Here is a 17008-nt window from a genome sequence, read left to right as displayed (position 1 = left end):
TGAAATAGATTAAGAGGCCAGGCTGGGAGAGAACAAAAGAGAAGTGAAGGGACATTAAGAGGTATTCAAAACGAGACGAGATGGTGACAGGACTAGTGGAGACAAAAGACGGCTCTAGATTAGGTGTGAAATGCGCTGGCAGAATGGGAGACAGCTGCCATGTGGGAGAGAGGAAAAAAATGGGGGGGGGGGGGCGGAGGCCAAAACAAAGGTGTGGATAAAAAATATAAGTAAAAATGTAATAGGGGTCGAGGTTATGATCTCGATATTGAGTCCGGAAGACTGTAAAGTGCCTAATCGGAAGATGAGACGCTGTTCCTCGATTTATCTGCATTTGTTTCATATCCCTTGATACCCTTACCTGATAAAAAATCTATCCATTTTGTGGACCCAACAGCCACAGCCTTTTGGGGGGGGGGGTGGGGGTGGGGGGGGGGGGGAGTTCCAGATTGCCACGACCCTTTGTGTGAAAAGGTGCTTCCTGATTTCCCTCCTAAATGGCCCAACTCTAATTTTAAGATTATCTTCCCTTGTTCTAGATTCCCCCACCAGAGGAAATAGTTTCCCTGTGTCTACCCTATCGAATCCCTTTATCATTTTAAACACCTCGATCAAATCGCCCCTCAACCTTCGAAACTCAAGGGAATGGAAGCCAAGTTTATGCAAACGGTCCTCCTAATTTAACCCTTTAAGCCCTGGTACCATTCTGGTTTGAACGCAGTATTCCAGGTAGGATCTGACCGAGGCGCTGCGCAACAGAAGCATCTCTTCCTAACTTTTGAAATCCAATCCCCTCGAGATAAAGGCCAGCATTCCATTAACCTTTTTGATTACTTTATGTACCTGGGCACTAGCTTTTAGTGATTTGTGTCCATAGACACCCAGCCCTCGGCATCGTCCAGCCTTGTGCCATTAACAAAATACAGTAAACTCTCGTTTAAATGGCACCTAATCAACCGGAATTCTTTAATAACCGGCAAAATAGATAGCCGCTAATCTTGCCGAATCCATCCATTTTTCGTTTTTCCGAGTCCGAGTTTCCTGTGGTGGCCGAGTCAGTCACTGGTTTCTATTTTTTTGTTAAAAATTGCCTACCTCTCTGTTATCCGGAATTTTTCATCAACTGGCACCAGCCCGGTCCCCTCGGTGCCGGATACGAAAGTTTACTGTACAGCAATTTGTCTTTTGTGGATCCACAGTGGATGATCTCAGTTCCCCACATTGAAGTCCATTTGCCATAGTTTTGCCCAATCACTAAGTCTATGGTCCTTGACTGCCCCCCCCCCCCCCCCATCCACATAATTCACTGTGCCTCCTAACGTATTGCCACCTACAAACTCGGATATTCAACTCTGCTCCTTCATCCAAGTCATTACTATATACGGTGAGAAGCTGAGGCCCCATTACAGATCCCTGGGGAACACCAGTTGTCACATCTTGCCAATCAGAACAAATCCCATATCCCCACTCTGTCTACCTCCGAGCCAATTACCAACCCATGTCACAAGGTTACCTTCAATTCCATGCACTCTCATTTTTGCTAATCTCTTGTGTGAAACCTTATGAAATACCTTCTGGAAGTCCACATAGGGGAGTGCCTGTGGATGTTGTCCATCTACCATGTTAGTGACCTCAAAGAAATCAACTAGATTAGTCAGACCTAACCTGTCCTTCACAAATCCATGTTGCCCCCCCCTTGATCAACTGATACCTGTCCAAGTGCTCACTGTCCCTGATTAATAGATTCCAGTAGCTTCCCCACAATTAATGTTAAACTGACCAGTTTGTCATTTCCTGGTTTCTCCCTCCCGTTTTAAATAATGGAGTCACATTTGCAATTTTCCAATCCAAAGGCACAATTCCTGAATCTGAGAATTTTGGAAAATGATGACTAATGCATCTGCAATTTCCTCACCGATCTTTTAATACCCTTGGGGTGGTAACTATCGGCTCATGGAGCTTTGTCTATTTTAACTCCCATTATTTCCTCCATTACCATTTTTAAAATTACATGTAATCTACTAAGCTCCTCCTCTTGACTCATTTTTAGGTTCCCTTGCACTGAAAACAGTACAAAGTACTCATTTAATAAGTTTGCCATTTTCTTATTGTCCATTATAGTGTCGCCTGCACCCATCTTTAATGGGCCCACATTCCCCCTTATCGCTTTCTTTCTCTTAATCCATTTATTAAAACTTTTGCTGTTAGCTTTGATATCCCGTGCAAAGTTTTTTTTTCCCCATATTCCCTTTTTACACCTCTTACTTTCTTTGTGCCCCTTTGTGGCTTTTTATAGCTCTCCCAGTCTGCTGGATTTCCATTTTTCCTTGCATTTGGGCAATCGTTTTCCTTTAGCTCAATAACTGTCTCTTACCTCACTTGTTGACCATTGGTTGCTTAACCACACAAGTAGAGCCTTTGGCCCAGAAATTCGGGTCAGGGGCTTCCCGCGGGTGCAAGCCCCCGATCTGCACTTACCTAGCACGCTGGCCGTTGAGCTGTGGCGCCCCGTGGAATTCCGATCCGGGGCCTGCTCCAGCTGCCGGCGCGCATTGCTTGCGTATCCCAGGGGCGCAGTTAGTTCGATGCGTCCCCTGGGATCACGTGGGCCATGGGGAGCCAATCGGAGCAGGGAATGCTCCACTCATAAGTCTGACAGGAAGTGCTGTCAAACTTAGAAATACTACGGGCCCCTTCTTCTTACAAAACATCACTAAATCTTCAAATACATTTTTTTAAATCACATTTTTTAAATAAACTATAAATTAAATGAAATAACTTTTGAACAATAATTTAAATTTTTGAAAAAATAATTTTATTTTCTAACAGGGCTAAAAATAAACTTACCTTGCTTTAAAGTATTAAAAAATAATAAACCTGTGGAAAAAATGTTTTAATTTTAATTAATTCACCACTTACCTTGTAAAAAGCAGGCCTTACGCCTGCTTTTTACATTTCTAAATTCTGCAGGCTTAACCTCCCAGGAAAACCTGTATTATAAAAAAAACGAAGTTCGATGCGCACGCGCAGCCTCTCCCGCGCACGCATTCTACCTCTGAACCCCTGCTTTCAGGGGAACGGAAGTGCCGGTTTCCCGCGCATGCGCTGTGCATGCAGGAAACCGGCACTTCCATTGGGCCTACGGGTGAGTACCCCATGCGTACTCACCCGTGGAGACCCGAATTTCTGGGCCTTTGTCTTTTAGGGTATGTACTGGTTTTTGTATCATACCAAATACTTCTTTTGAATACTTTCCCACTGCTTGCAGCTTTTCCCATTAACAGCTCCAGCTCATAACTCCCTTGGGCTTGTGTGTTCTGGTGGCTCAAGTAAGCTGTTTGTGTACTGACCAGTTTCCAGGTATAAACTATACCGATAACCAAATAGGGGGTTTCCTGCTCAGGACAACATCAAACAATCCTGCAAGAGTTTTATGCTCCTGTTGTCTTTACTGATCATTGTCATAGGCAACAGTCCAGTTACCTAACTTTATTTTCATCACTCTCCTCAAAGTTTCCTGATAAGAACTGGAAGCTTTTCACTTGGTGTAAGAAATTGGTAGATTGCTTACCAATAGTTAGCCTGGTTTTAAAAGGAGTTCAACTTCCACGTGCAAATTAGGAAAATATTCCACCCAGAAATAAATCTCAGTAATTTTCTCCCTCCAAGTTTACAAAGTATATACATATGAGGAAGGCCTAACATTGCTCAGCCCTCCAGATAGACCCTACAACCCCCCTCACTGTACCCAACTTTCCAATAAGTTTCTTAAAATGATTCTGGCATGTTTGCATCCACTATCCAACCGAAGGCTCATTCCACGTGTTGTTTCAGTCTTGTGTGAAGAAAAACTCCGACAGTAGTCCTAAATTTTCCTTTCACTAGTTCGCACCTCTTATTCCCCCTGCCTCCGTCCTACTGACACAGTTTGGTTTGTAGTAGAGTTTTGCATTTACCTGTTCTACACCATTTGCTATCTTGTATACCTCTATAACATACCTCTCACTCGCCTCCCTTAAGGCTGAAAAACCCATGTTTTCCCAGTTATTCTGCATAACTTGTTATTTCATGTTGGGAATGGGACGTGTGGCTTTTAGTTGCATCACCTCCAAAGCTTAGATGTCTCTTGTATCTCAATGATTAGAACTGGACGCAACAAGACACAGTACACGTGGTATGGTCTAACCAGAACACTCCAGCATCGTGATACCTCAGACTGGACATGATCAAAGTAGGTTCTACAAACACTCCCACTCTTTTTTTCAGCTGCTTCCGCATTTCCCACCAAGTCAAACCTCTCCCGAGGCTCACGCTACCCTAGCCCTGACCCTGTATCTTTCTAATTTCTCTCATCTCCCCTCATGTTCTCTGAGCTCATCCTGTCCAGGATCCACTTCCTACTCCCTTGACCCTAGTCCCACTAAACGTACAACCATCTAACTTCTGCTCCTGGCCCCCATGCTAGCTGACTCTGTAAATGGTTCCCTCCCCTCGTATACTAGTCCCCCTCCTTTTCAAAATGACCATCTCTGTCCTTGCAAACTACTGCACCATCTCCAACCTCCCTTTCCTCTCGAGTCCAAATTCATGCCCATCTTTCCTGCAACTTCAGAATCTCCCGAATCAGGTTTGCATCCCTGCCACAACACTGAAACAACCTTAATAAATGACATCCTCGGTTGGCTTACCATGGTGCATTTCCCTCATCCTTCCTACAGAGTTTGGCACTGTCGACTACACTATTTCCTCCAGCGCTTTTCCTCCGACATCCAGCTCGGCTGGACTGCTCCACTTGGTTCCACTCTTATCTAATTGTAGCTGCAGCTTCTCCAGCTTCTCTTCCCATCCCTGTACTGTTATCATTACGTCTGGAGTACTCCAAGGATCTATCCTTGGTTCCCTCTTCATCTACATGCTCTCCCTTGGCAACATCATGACATTGGGTCAGTTTCCACATGTGCACAGACGGTATCCAGCTCTGCAGCTCCTCCACCTATGTGCTACCTGACGGCTCATCTGATATCCAGTCTTGAATGAGCTACAATTACTTCCAGTTAAATATTGGGAAGACCAAAGCCATCATCTTCAGCCGATGCTACAAATTCTTGCCCTGATTCCATCCCCCTCCCCAGTCTCAGCTTGAACCAGACTGTTGCCGTTCAATTCCAAGCTGAGCTTCCGACCCCGTGTCCTCTCCATCACAAACCTACCTCCATCTGTGTAACATCACGCATCCACTGCCTATGCCTCATTCCATCTGCTACCTTTGTCACTTGTAGACTCAACGGGCTAGAAATTCATTATAGCCTAGGAATGGGTGGTATCTTTAGAAAAGTTTGAGAATTAGCACCAGGCGCTAATGCTTTAGACTGCACGCAAAATTCATGCTCACTGTTCAAAGAAATGATTGGAGCGCGAATTCAAGTCTTAAAGGCCTAGCTCAGTGGTGTTGCACTGAAAGGGTGAACCAATATTGGGTACAGTCTAATCTCAACTCATCATTGCCACAGGCTTTTCCCAGTCGTCTTCCTTCTTCTTAGGCAGTCCCTCGGAACCGAGGATGACTTGCTTCCACATTAAAAATGAGTTCTCGGGTGACTGATGAGTCCAATGCGGGACCTACAGTCTCTGTCACAGGTGGGGCAGACGGTGGTTGAAGGGGCGGGTGGATGGGGTGCTTGGGTTGACGTGCGCTGCTTGTGCTTGGCTTCCGCTTGCTCCCGGCGAAGAGACTCGAGGTGTTCGCCGCCTTCCCGGATGCTTCTCCTCCACTTTGTGCGGTCTTGGGCCAGGGATTCCCAGGTGTCGGTGGGGATGTTGCACTTTTTCAAGGAGGCTTTGAGGGTGTCCTTGAAGCGTTTCTTCTGCCCACCTGGGGCTCTGTTGCCATGTCGGAGCTCCGAGTAGAGTGCTTGTTTTGGGAGTCTCATATTGGGCATGCGGACGATGTGACCCGTCCATCGGAGCTGATCGCGCGCGGTCAAAGCTTCGATGCTGGGGATGTTGGCCTGAGCAAGAACACTGACGGTGCGCCTATCCTACCAGTGGATTTGCAGGATCTTGCGGAGGCAGCATTGGTGGTACCTCTCCAGTGCTTTGAGGTGCCTGCTGTACATGGTCCATGTCTCTGAGGCATACAGGAGGGCAGGTATTACTACTGCTCTGTAGACCATGAGCTTAGTGCCGGGTTTGAGGTCCTGGTCTTCAAACACTCTTCCTCAGGTGACCGAAGGCTGCACTGGCACACTGAAAGCGGTGTTGGACTTCGTCGTCGACGTCTGCCATTGTTAACAGTAGGCTCCCGAGGTATGGAAAGTGGTCCACGTTGTCCAAGGCCTTGGCGTGGATGGTACTTAAAGGGGAGGTTCATTGATACTGCAGCACCTCATTCTCAGCATTGTTGCCTGTGTAGCTGCCTCAGCAAGGAGAAGGAGCCAGAGGACTGAAGCAGGTGTGCTCATGACAGATCCACCTCACGCGGGTGGTCAGGGTGAGTGAATGCTTCAACAAATGCTACATACCACCATCTGTACCACAAGCTTCACACACTGCCCAAAGCACCACACCCCCAGCGCTCACCCACCAACAATCTCTACCTACTAACACTCACACCCACATCTCATGCCTTGCATACAATGACAGCTATTCAACTATGGCAGGCACACGGGTCATTAGTTATTAGAATGAATGTGATATGTGTGATATATGCATAAATTTATTAATGGAGTTTGCAATATTTTGTGGTCTCTCATTTCACCTTTGTGCCCAGGAGGATGCTGTGATATGACATGACATATGGGTATGATGGGTATGTGGTGAGCAAAAGGGATCTGGGGTTTAAGTCATCCTGGTGTGAGGCTGGAGGTCTGTTTGGAGGAGGTGGCAGAGTTCTGTGACCACCACCTTGGTGATGCGGAGCCATCTAATGCACTGCTCCTCGCTTAATTGAAGGTAGGATAGGTGCTGTTGGAGTACCCTCGGAGGGTAGGGTTCTTGGTGAGAGCCCTGATGTCCCTCCTCATCTTTGTGCACATGTTCCCTTATTTCTCGCTGCCTACATTCCCTCCGCCGTAGATCCTGGAGGGTGAAGTGGCGCCAGTACAGCCCCCATTAATGTTGCCAAGTGTAGCAGTTTCAACCTTTGAGCAATAAATGTAGCTACTTTGCACTTGCCAAAAGACTGCTGATACAAAAGCTTGAAATTACTCAAACTGTTCCATTGGGTGAAACTGACAAGAAACCACTGAAACTAACCTGCCCTGACAGTTGAGCGATTAATGCTGATGTCTTTAAATAACGTTGCTGGAGCCAGCTTCCTGCAGCTGCATGTCAGCTCTCCCTGTCGCTGTCTAGTTGAGGCGCTAATGGCGACAATGAATTATCCAGATCGGGCGCTCAGTGAGCATTCGTTACAATCTGCCTGGCATTGAAGACCCCAGCGGTACCTCGTAACCTGGGGGGGGGGAATTTGCCATGCGGCACTGGATTTGCCTCACCCTGGTGCTACTGCATCAGCGCCCCATTACCGCCCCCTGCAGGCGCTAACGGGCAGCGCTAAGCTACCAAATTTTTCCCCCAACAAGTCCAACGGTCTCCCATCCTCTAAACTTCAGCTCATCCAAAACTTTGGTGCCCATATCCTATCCTGCACCAAGTCCCGCTCATCCATTACTTCTCTTCTTGCTAACCTACATCAGCTCCTGGTCCCAAAGCTTCCAGTTTAATCTCTTATAAATCCCTTCATGGCCGCAGTCTTCCCCATCCCACCCCACCCCCCCGCCGTATAATTTAAGTTTTACACAGAGCTCTCTGCAGTGTTATATACAAATCAGTTTAATTGCCAACATTCTCACCTTGCATCAGAATTCTGGTATTCTCAGGGTAAGTATATAATCACTTCACATTTTGTACACTTTTTCAGCATGTGCACTAAACTGATAGAGGAACTTGTGAAAGAGGGCTTTTGTTAACTCCACACTTGACTATTCCAATGCTCTCTTGGCCGGCCTCCTATTTTCCACCCTCCATAAACTTGAGCTCATCCAAGACTTGCTGCCTGTAGTCTAACTCGCACCAAGTCCCGTTTACCCATCACCAATGTTGCCCCTAATTTTATTTTGGGTACTTGGCCCCTTTATGGGGCTGCGTGGCCCATTCAGTTACGTGCATATGCAAAACTGGACATTGAAAAAGCCGGTCAGGGCCGGCAGAAAGCTACGCAACTGCACTGCTAGAGGGCATGTTGCCCATTACCCCTGTGCTTGCTGACCTACATTGACTCCTGGTCCAATGCCTCAATCTTAAAAACTCTCATCGTGCTCAATCTCTCTACACAGCCTTGCCCCTTCCTATCTCTAACCTCCTTCAGCCCTACAACCCTCCTCCAACTCTGGCCTCTTATGCATCCCCTACTTCCTTCACCCACCATTAACGGCTGTGCAGACAACTGTCTAGGCCCCAAGCTTCAAAATTCCCTCCCCAAACCTCTTCGCTGCTCTCTTCTCCTTTTAAGACGTTCCTTAAACCTACCTCTTTGTCCAAGTATTTGGTAACCTCTCCTTTGGCTCTGTCAAGTTTTGTATGATTACGGTCCTGTGACGCACCGTGGGACATTTTAAAGGCACTATATAAATGCAAGTTGTTGTTGCGACACATTAGATATATATTACATAATAATGGGAAAGTATTCAAGGTACTCCGACTGTAACCCACTCTCCTCACTGACCCGTCAGTTGATCTCCCACCTGTTTCCTATAATACTCATTACCATTTCTAACACAATTGTTCCATTATTCACAAATGGTGAAGATTTCAGTGCCATCATTTTCTGAGGGCTATTGGTCTGCTCAAACTGGTATTGTAAACACAATACTTGTATCACTGTGCTGCTGCAGTGAACTAAGTTTTCTTTGAGGGGAAAATTGTATCAAAAATCTGATACAGCACAAGCTTTCTTGATGTCAATCTGACAGATATGGAAACGAGGTTTAAAAGCATACTGCTGTGGAAACTCATGCTATCAAAAGATTCTCCAAATAGCAGCAGTGCCCCTATACATGTTCTTCTGCTGGGAAAAACCTGTATCAGTGCTGGAATGGACATGTAAAAATGAATAAATATATCCAGTCCTTTGCATTTCCCTACTCCTCCACTCCTTCAGTGGCAGTGCCTTCAAAAGCCTTGGATGCTGGAATCTTTTCTACCTGGTCCCTCCTTCCTTCAAAAAACTTATGCTTCAGTCACTTTTCCTACCTCTTGTGTCTCTTTCTTTTGTGAAGCACCTTTGGATGACTATGTTAAAAGGTGCTATATAAATGGCAAGTTGTTGAATGTCCCATTGTTTGTATGATGTTCAGAAGATACTGTAGTTTTTTTTTTAAATAGGTGAAATTCAGCATGGTTTTTTTTGGCACAACAGTGAATTATTTCAAATACACTGGCTCACATATATAGATGAGTGATCAGTTTAATATTGGAAGACAAGAAAAACTCCATAACCCTATGAGCAGTACCAGAGATGACAAACAGAAGTACATTTAGACATCGGTAGAATGGGCTCCTGTTGATGATCACATTCTTCAGTTTAGACAGAAATATGTCAAACACTGGGTAAACTATGACAAAGAAAAGTACACAGTGCTTCAGTACATATAAATACAGGATAAATTCTTAGATAACAAAAAAAAACTGCAGTAGGTATTCTCCTCCACCAAAATAAAGGGAAAATATACTAGTACTAGCTTGTAGCTGCTTAAGCGTATGATGTACAAGAAATATAAAGCAGTCTGTTGTTCCTGGATAACCAAAGCAATGCTTTTAATAAAATAGTTTTGATGCATTGCAGTCTATTTTCTAACACTAACTACCCATTGTTTAGGATGTTTGACACTGAACACCTCCTCTCGGCTTTTGATCTTCCTCGTATGCGTCCCCACAATATCCTTTGCGTTGCTTCTCCAGGAGACATTCTGTTAACTCCACCTGTTCCATGTCATCAGTGATTATCAGCTCTTGACGTGGGGGAAGTAGATCCTCCAACTCCGTCAAGTTTTGTGGTGGAATCCAGCCAGAAGTTGGAAACTTCACCTGTAGACGAGGCAAGAACATAACCATACAACAATCATAAACCGCATCTTCAGTAACCAGAACATGCTAAGAACATAAGAACATAAGAAATAGGAACAGGAGTAGGCCAATTGGCCACTCGAGCCTGCTCCGCCATTCAATAAGATCATGGCTGATCTGATCCTAACCGCCAATCCACTATCACAGAACCATCTCCTGAATCTAACAGAATTAGACACACGAAAAACAGGAGCAGGATCAGGCTACACGGCCCCTGGGCCCGCTCCGCTACCCACAGGGCCATGACCTATCCGAACCCAGACTCATGTCCAAATTCCTGCCCGCTCCCCGTAACCCTTAATTCCCTTTTCTACTAGGAAACTGTCTATTTCTGTTTTAAATTTATGTAATGATGTAGCTTCGACAGCTTTTTGGGGCAGCATATTCCATGGACCTACCACCCTCTGAGTGAAGTAGTTCCTCCTCATCTCAGTTTTGAAAGAGCAGCCCCTTATTCTAAGACTATGCCCCCTAGTTCTAGTTTCACCCATCATCTGGAACATCCTCCCTGCATCCACCCGATCCAACCCCTTCATAATCTTATATGTTTCAATAAGATCGCCTCTCATTCTTCTGAACTCCAATGAGTAGAGTCCCAATCTACTCAACCTCTCCTCATATGTCCATCCCCTCATCCCCGGGATTAATCGAGTGAACCTTCTTTGTACTGACTCGAGAGCAAGTATGTCCTTTCTTAAGTATGGACACCAAAACTGTATGCAGTATTCCAGGTGCGGTCTCACCAATACCTTGTACAACTGAAGCAATACCTCCCTATTTTTATATTCTATCCCCCTAGCAATGAAAGCCAACATTCCATTGGCCTTCTTAATCACTTGCTGCACCTGCATACTAACCTTTTGAGTTTCGTGCACCAGGACCCCCAGATCCCTTTGTACTTCAGTACTTTCAAGTTTCTTGCCATTAAGATAATAACTTGCTCTACGATTTTTCCTGCCAAAGTGCATAACCTCACACTTTCCAGTATTGTATTCCATCTGCCAAATCTCTGCCCACTTACTTAGCCTGTCTATGTCCCCTTGCAGGTTTTTTATGTCCTCCTCACTCACTACTTTCCCTCCCATCTTAGTATCATCTGCAAACTTTGATGTGTTACACTCGGTCCCCTCCTCCAAATCGTTAATATAGATTGTAAAGAGTTGGGGACCCAGCACTGACCCCTGCGGAACACCACTGGTTACTGATTGCCAGTCTGAATATGAACCATTTATCCCAACTCTCTGCCTTCTGTTAGATAGCCAATCCTCTATCCATGCCAGAATATTACCCCCAATCCCGTGATTTTTTATCTTAAGCAATAATCTTTTGTGTGGCACCTTGTCAAATGCCTTTTGGAAGTCTAAATACACTACGTCCACTGGTTCACCTTTATCCACCCTATATGTTACTTCCTCAAAGAACTCCAGCAAATTTGTCAAACATGACTTCCCCTTCATAAAACCATGCTGACTTTGTCTTATTAAATTATGATTATCCAAATGTCCTGTTACTGTCTCCTTAATAATGGACTCCAAAATTTTACCTACCACAGATGTTAGGCTAACCGGTCTATAGTTTCCAGCCTTCTGTCTACTGCCCTTTTTAAATAAGGGTGTTACATTAGCAGTTTTCCAGTCTGCCGGGACCTTTGCTGAGTCCAGGGAGTTTTGGAAGATTATTACCAATGCATCCACAATCCCTACCGCCACTTCCCTCAAAACCCTGGGATGTAAGCCATCAGGTCCAGGTGATTTATCCGCCTTGAGTCCCATTATTTTACCAAGTACTACTTCCTTAGTGATTTTAATCGTATTTAGCTCCTCCCCCCCTGCTTGTCAAGTGTTGGGATATTCTTGGTGTCCTCTACTGTAAAGACTGATACAAAATATTCATTCAGTGTTTTTGCCATCTCCATATTTCCCACCATTAATTTCCCGGTCTCATCCTCTAAGGGACCAACATTTACTTTAGCCACCCTTTTTCTTTTTATATAACTATAAAAACTCTTACTATCTGTCTTTATATTTTTTGCTAATTTACTTTCATAATGTATCTTCCCTTTCTTAATCAATCTTTTTGTTATTTTTTGCTGTCTTTTAAAGTTTTCCCAATCCTCTATCCTCCCACTAGATTTGGCTACCTTATATGCCCTTGTTTTTAGTCGAATACTATCCTTAATTTCTTTACTTAGCCACGGATGGCTGTCTTTTCTTTTACACCCTTTTTTTCTCAGTGGAATATACTTTTTTTGGAATTTGTAAAATAACTCCTTAAATGTACACCACTGATCATGTATCGTCTTATCCTTTAACCTATTTTCCCAATCCACTTTACTCAATTCCGCTCTCATACCTTCATAGTCTCCTTTATTCAAGCTTAGCACGCTTGTTTGAGATACAGCCTCCTCACCCTCTAACTGAATATGGAATTCAACCATGCTGTGGTAAAACTTACCGTGAACTGAATGGTCAGCTGTCCTTTTTCAAATGGATCTCTGTAAATAGGCATACCTTCATTCAGAACACTTTTAAGGCTGCCCACTTTTATAACTTCACCTAAAAAAGACAAATATTCAGGTTCAAAGTAAAATGAACATTAAAACCCTCAGACTATTTGGTACAACATGTTGTATTGATCCTTTACAGGTAATAAGAGGAAAAGGGTTAGGGTTAGATTGGAAAAAAATATATAGCAGAACAAGTGGCCTTGCCCAGATTGAATGAAAGGAAAAGTAGGAAAAATCGACCTATAGATCAGCAATGGAGAGGCGAAGGGTACAAATCATATTACAGAAAGGGGAACAAAAAGGGAATATACTGAAATTTCATGGATGAAGAGACATTAGATCTAATTTGAAACTAAAAAACATTCAGCACTTACAGGACAGATTAAACAAAGCCAGGACAAATATATAATTTATATATATATATAGCTACAAAAGGGCCAAGGGTTTGAGAGAATTTAATTTAAAGAGGCTTCATATAAATCATTAGCAATAACGATAGTCAAAGTAGCAGTGGGCAACCTTGCAGTGAGAGTGAAAGAATGGCAGAAATATTCAGTCTCAGTCTTCACAAAGATGATGAATTTTGGGATTGTAGAATCACCAGATAGGTCAAGATTGCAGAGCTTACTATCTCTCTGAATAACATCAGGGAATTAATTCAAATGCTGGGTAGAATCACCAGGATCTAGAAACAAAAGGAAGAAAAGGCCGCCAGTCAGCCTCTCGAGTCTGTTCTGCCATTCAGTTAGACCATGGTTGATCTGTATCTTAACTCCATCTACCCCACTTGGTTCTGTAACCCTTAATACCCTTGCCCAACAAAAAAATCTGATTGTTTACATCCAAGGATCCATCTGAAGGGAATCTAGAGAAGAAACAGAGGCTTACTACAATTTTCAAAGTCTTTGGAAAGAAAAATTGTACCAGAGGACTAGGGGGTGGCTAATGCAACATCCTTCTTCCATAAAGGAAAAAAGGATAAGCCAGAACATTATAGGCCAGTTAGTCTTAGTTGTTGGTAAACTACAGGGGTACAATTCCCGTAGGAGGCACTCCTCATCTCCCGTTGTCATTTTGATGGAAACCCTGGAGAAACAAGGTAAACGGCTGTAAAGGCTGTTTCTGCTAAAGTTACGGCAGGAGATTGGGAGACTGCAGAAATTCTACCTCTAGAATCTAGGATGTAGGATGAAATTAGTCAGCACTTGGAGAAACAAGAGTTAATCAATTTCCCCTTGATTCAAATTCCCACTTTGCTGTGTTAATTAAACTTTTTAAATAAAAAATTACTACAAAAATGACATTACCAGGAGTAAATTAATGATCTGAACTGGAACCAATACCAAAACTTTCTGAAGACACCTATTTGGTGTCATGGCAAGTATTGACTAGGATTGTGAAAGACTGCAAGATCACTTAGGATAGGTGGCAGATGCAGTTCAATGTAGAAAAATGTCACACAATACATTTTGGAAGCAATTGGAAAGGGATGTAACCCTTAAATATGAAGATTTTAAATGGTATAAAGGAGCACAGGGATCTTGGTATGCAGCTACACAGGTCATTAAACATTAATGGCAGCAGAATCAGTCAAAGCCATACACTGCCAACAAAATGTTAGTTTATCTACCTAAAGACAGAATACAATAGTAAGGGGTATAATGCTGAACTTGTACAAGAGCTTTGTTAAGCAAAAGATGGAGTATTGTATACAGTTCTGAATATCCAGATATAAAAGCAATGGGAAAGGTGAATGGGATGTTTCCAGGGATGAGGGATTAGAGGCAGAAGATGTAAAAGGTTGGCGCTTTCCCCTCTCCCCCCCACTAAATCAGAGAAGGGTAACTTGATGAGATTGTTTCCACTGGTCCGTGCGACAGTAACAAGAGGAATTACAAAAATAATTTAAAAGAACAGTTTTGCACAGGAGGTAGTTAGAATGCAGAATTTTTTAAAAACAGAATGTTCTAGTGCAGAAACAGACCAAAGTCAATTTTAAAGTGCTATTCTAACCAAATAGAAAATAGTATAATTGTGTCAAACCAATTCTGAAAAGGGTAAATGGAGTTTTCAGTAATATGAGGACATCATTGTTTTAGAACTTTATATAGTGCCAAGAAAGAAATAGTATTTTCTTTGATGTTAACCTGGTTTTGAAGTCATCAGAAGTGTCCTTGTGTCAAGTGTTTGAATTGTTCTTTTGAAACCACATAAAGCTTCCACTAGCAGGACTTCCATTTTCATTATCAAGTCATTTCCGTGCCTTCGGAATAAGTCATGGTTCTTTTGATCAAGCACAACGACGACGTCACCAGGCTCCAATCCAGGCTCCTGATCCCCCTCTCCATGGAAGGTTATCTTCTGCCCATCTTGCATACCTTAAATAAAGTCATTTCAGAGTATTTAATTTCTGAAGTCATTAATAAAATCATTATACAGAACAGCTCCAAGCACCACAGCATCCTTTCTTGTCTTAATTTACCTTTGTCTATGTAAACATCCAGTAATTTTCGCTCTTTCACAATTTTGCGTCCATTACAATTCTTGCATCGGTCTTTTGGATTAATCTGTTCACCCTGCCCGTGACATTCGGAGCACATTGTCTGAATCTGCTGCACCATTCCAGGTCCGATTTGTTGGACACGGATTTCAATCCCTCGGCCTTTGCAGTTTGGACATTTTTCCACAGCTCCTTTCTTGCCTCCACAACCTGTGTTTTTTTTTAAATACGCAAATTGAAAAACATGGAATTAAACTTTTTTTTCCTCTTTTTGCTGTACAGAACACTGTACAATCAGTTTACACTTCATGCCATAAAGCTTTTCAAAATGTACATCGTGTTATTGCTTACTCTAGCTCATTTAATGAAGATTTATTGTTCACCCCATTGTTTGTCATCCAATACCTCCACAATATTACCTCAGCCCATTCCCTTGGTGGTTACGGTATTGGTAAAGCAGAATGTTATAACATACCCAGTCATTTCACACATGCTAACTGCCAGCGCCTGCAGGGCAGCGTTCACAGCCAAAAATCAGTATAGCTCCTGGCTCTTGCTTCTGCTTTAAGCAAGATTAGGAATTTCCACTCGGCATGTAGTGGCACTGATTCGCTTCAGAGCAGCAGTAACAGGAGGGAGGAGCGAGGGGAGGAAGGAAATAGTGAGGAGAATCCCAGCATTGGAGCGTGAGGGGAATGCAAGGAGTGCACAGGCATCAACTTGGGCTTTGGGGAGGGGGGGGAAAGGAGATGAAAAAAGGGAGAAGATTGCCAGCTTGAATGGACAGCTTGATGAACAGTGCCAGTCTGAAATAGGTAAGGCAGGGAAAGATGAGCATCAGGTCGAATTGAGGAGGAGAACAGTGCCTGCATGAACGGCAAGAGGTTTCCTCTGAACTGGGTTCATGGGGAGCACAGTGCCTTTGAACTGGAGCTATGTACTTTAATCCCATGTTCCAATAATTTAAACAAAATTCTAACTAGTCCCCCCCCCGCTATTTTTGAGTGCTAATGCTCAATCTATGGCCTCTCTTTACCAATTCACCAACCAAGCAAACAATCTTTCACTGCTTACTCTCTTTCAGAATTTTAAAAACATCAGTGGAACCCCTTTAACTCCAGTGATAAAGCACCAATTTTTTGATAGCTAACCTTTCAATGCTGGTATCATTCTACTGAATCTTTGTTGTACTAATTCCATGGCTGGAGTTCCTCATTATTAGAACTCGATTACTACTGAAAACCTCTCTAAACTGCCAAATCCCATCATTTATTTCTTTCCCACTATCTGGCTGTCTATGAGGCACTCTCAATATGGTAACAGATTCATTATTTGACTCAACCAAGAAAGACTCTAAACTGAACACCACCATCATTAAAAAACTGTTTCTCTGATTGTGACCCAATTAATTAAGGCCATCCCCTTCCCCTTTTTCCTTTAATATTGCTTCCAAAAATTTTTAAAGACAGAATATTTTGTATCCCGGCAGAAGCCATGTTTCTATCAAGCCTCCATCATCATGCTCCCCATTCTAATTAGTGTCTCCAGTTCCTTGACTATTTCTAATGCTCTGTATGTCAACATATAAACAAACAGTGTAACCCAGCCTATTAATACTCCAGCATCTTTCCTTCACCATGCTCCAATTTCTCTATCTGCTAAGGTATGTTTCTCCATAACCTCCTCTTCAACCCGCCCCTGAGCTTGCAGTTAGCTCGCTCGGCCCTTCACTATACTTATTTCAATCTCGTCCACAAGTGCTGCAACATTTCCTGCTGCTCCCTTCCCCCCAATCTCACTAGTTTACACCTGTCCTCTTTCTATTTTTACTCTTTGTATAGACTTTGGTTGCAGTTCTGGTTAGATGAAGCCCATCC

At 43.4% G+C, this 17008-nt stretch overlaps 1 protein-coding gene across 1 annotated transcript in view; it reads right to left on the bottom strand.

The window, feature by feature from the left end:
• Positions 1-9450: 9450 nt before the first annotated feature.
• Positions 9451-17008, bottom strand: part of LOC147097276 (dnaJ homolog subfamily A member 1-like) — a 40992-nt gene continuing 33434 nt past the window's right edge. Inside the window, exons 5-8 of the mRNA XM_085972093.1 lie at positions 15114-15341; positions 14779-15009; positions 12580-12680; positions 9451-10086 (exon numbers count right to left, since the gene is read on the bottom strand). Of these exons, the coding sequence (XP_085828219.1) occupies positions 9874-10086; positions 12580-12680; positions 14779-15009; positions 15114-15341 (773 nt within the window). The 3' untranslated portion in view covers positions 9451-9873. The remainder of the gene's footprint in view (positions 10087-12579; positions 12681-14778; positions 15010-15113; positions 15342-17008) is intronic.

The sequence above is a fragment of the Somniosus microcephalus genome, chromosome 32 (assembly GCF_052327205.1).
Source record: "Somniosus microcephalus isolate GS21.2 chromosome 32, FLI_Smic_1.0, whole genome shotgun sequence".
Lineage (NCBI taxonomy): Eukaryota > Metazoa > Chordata > Chondrichthyes > Squaliformes > Somniosidae > Somniosus > Somniosus microcephalus.
Note: the sequence above shows the minus strand (reverse complement) of the source record. Positions and strands in the feature narration are given on the sequence as shown.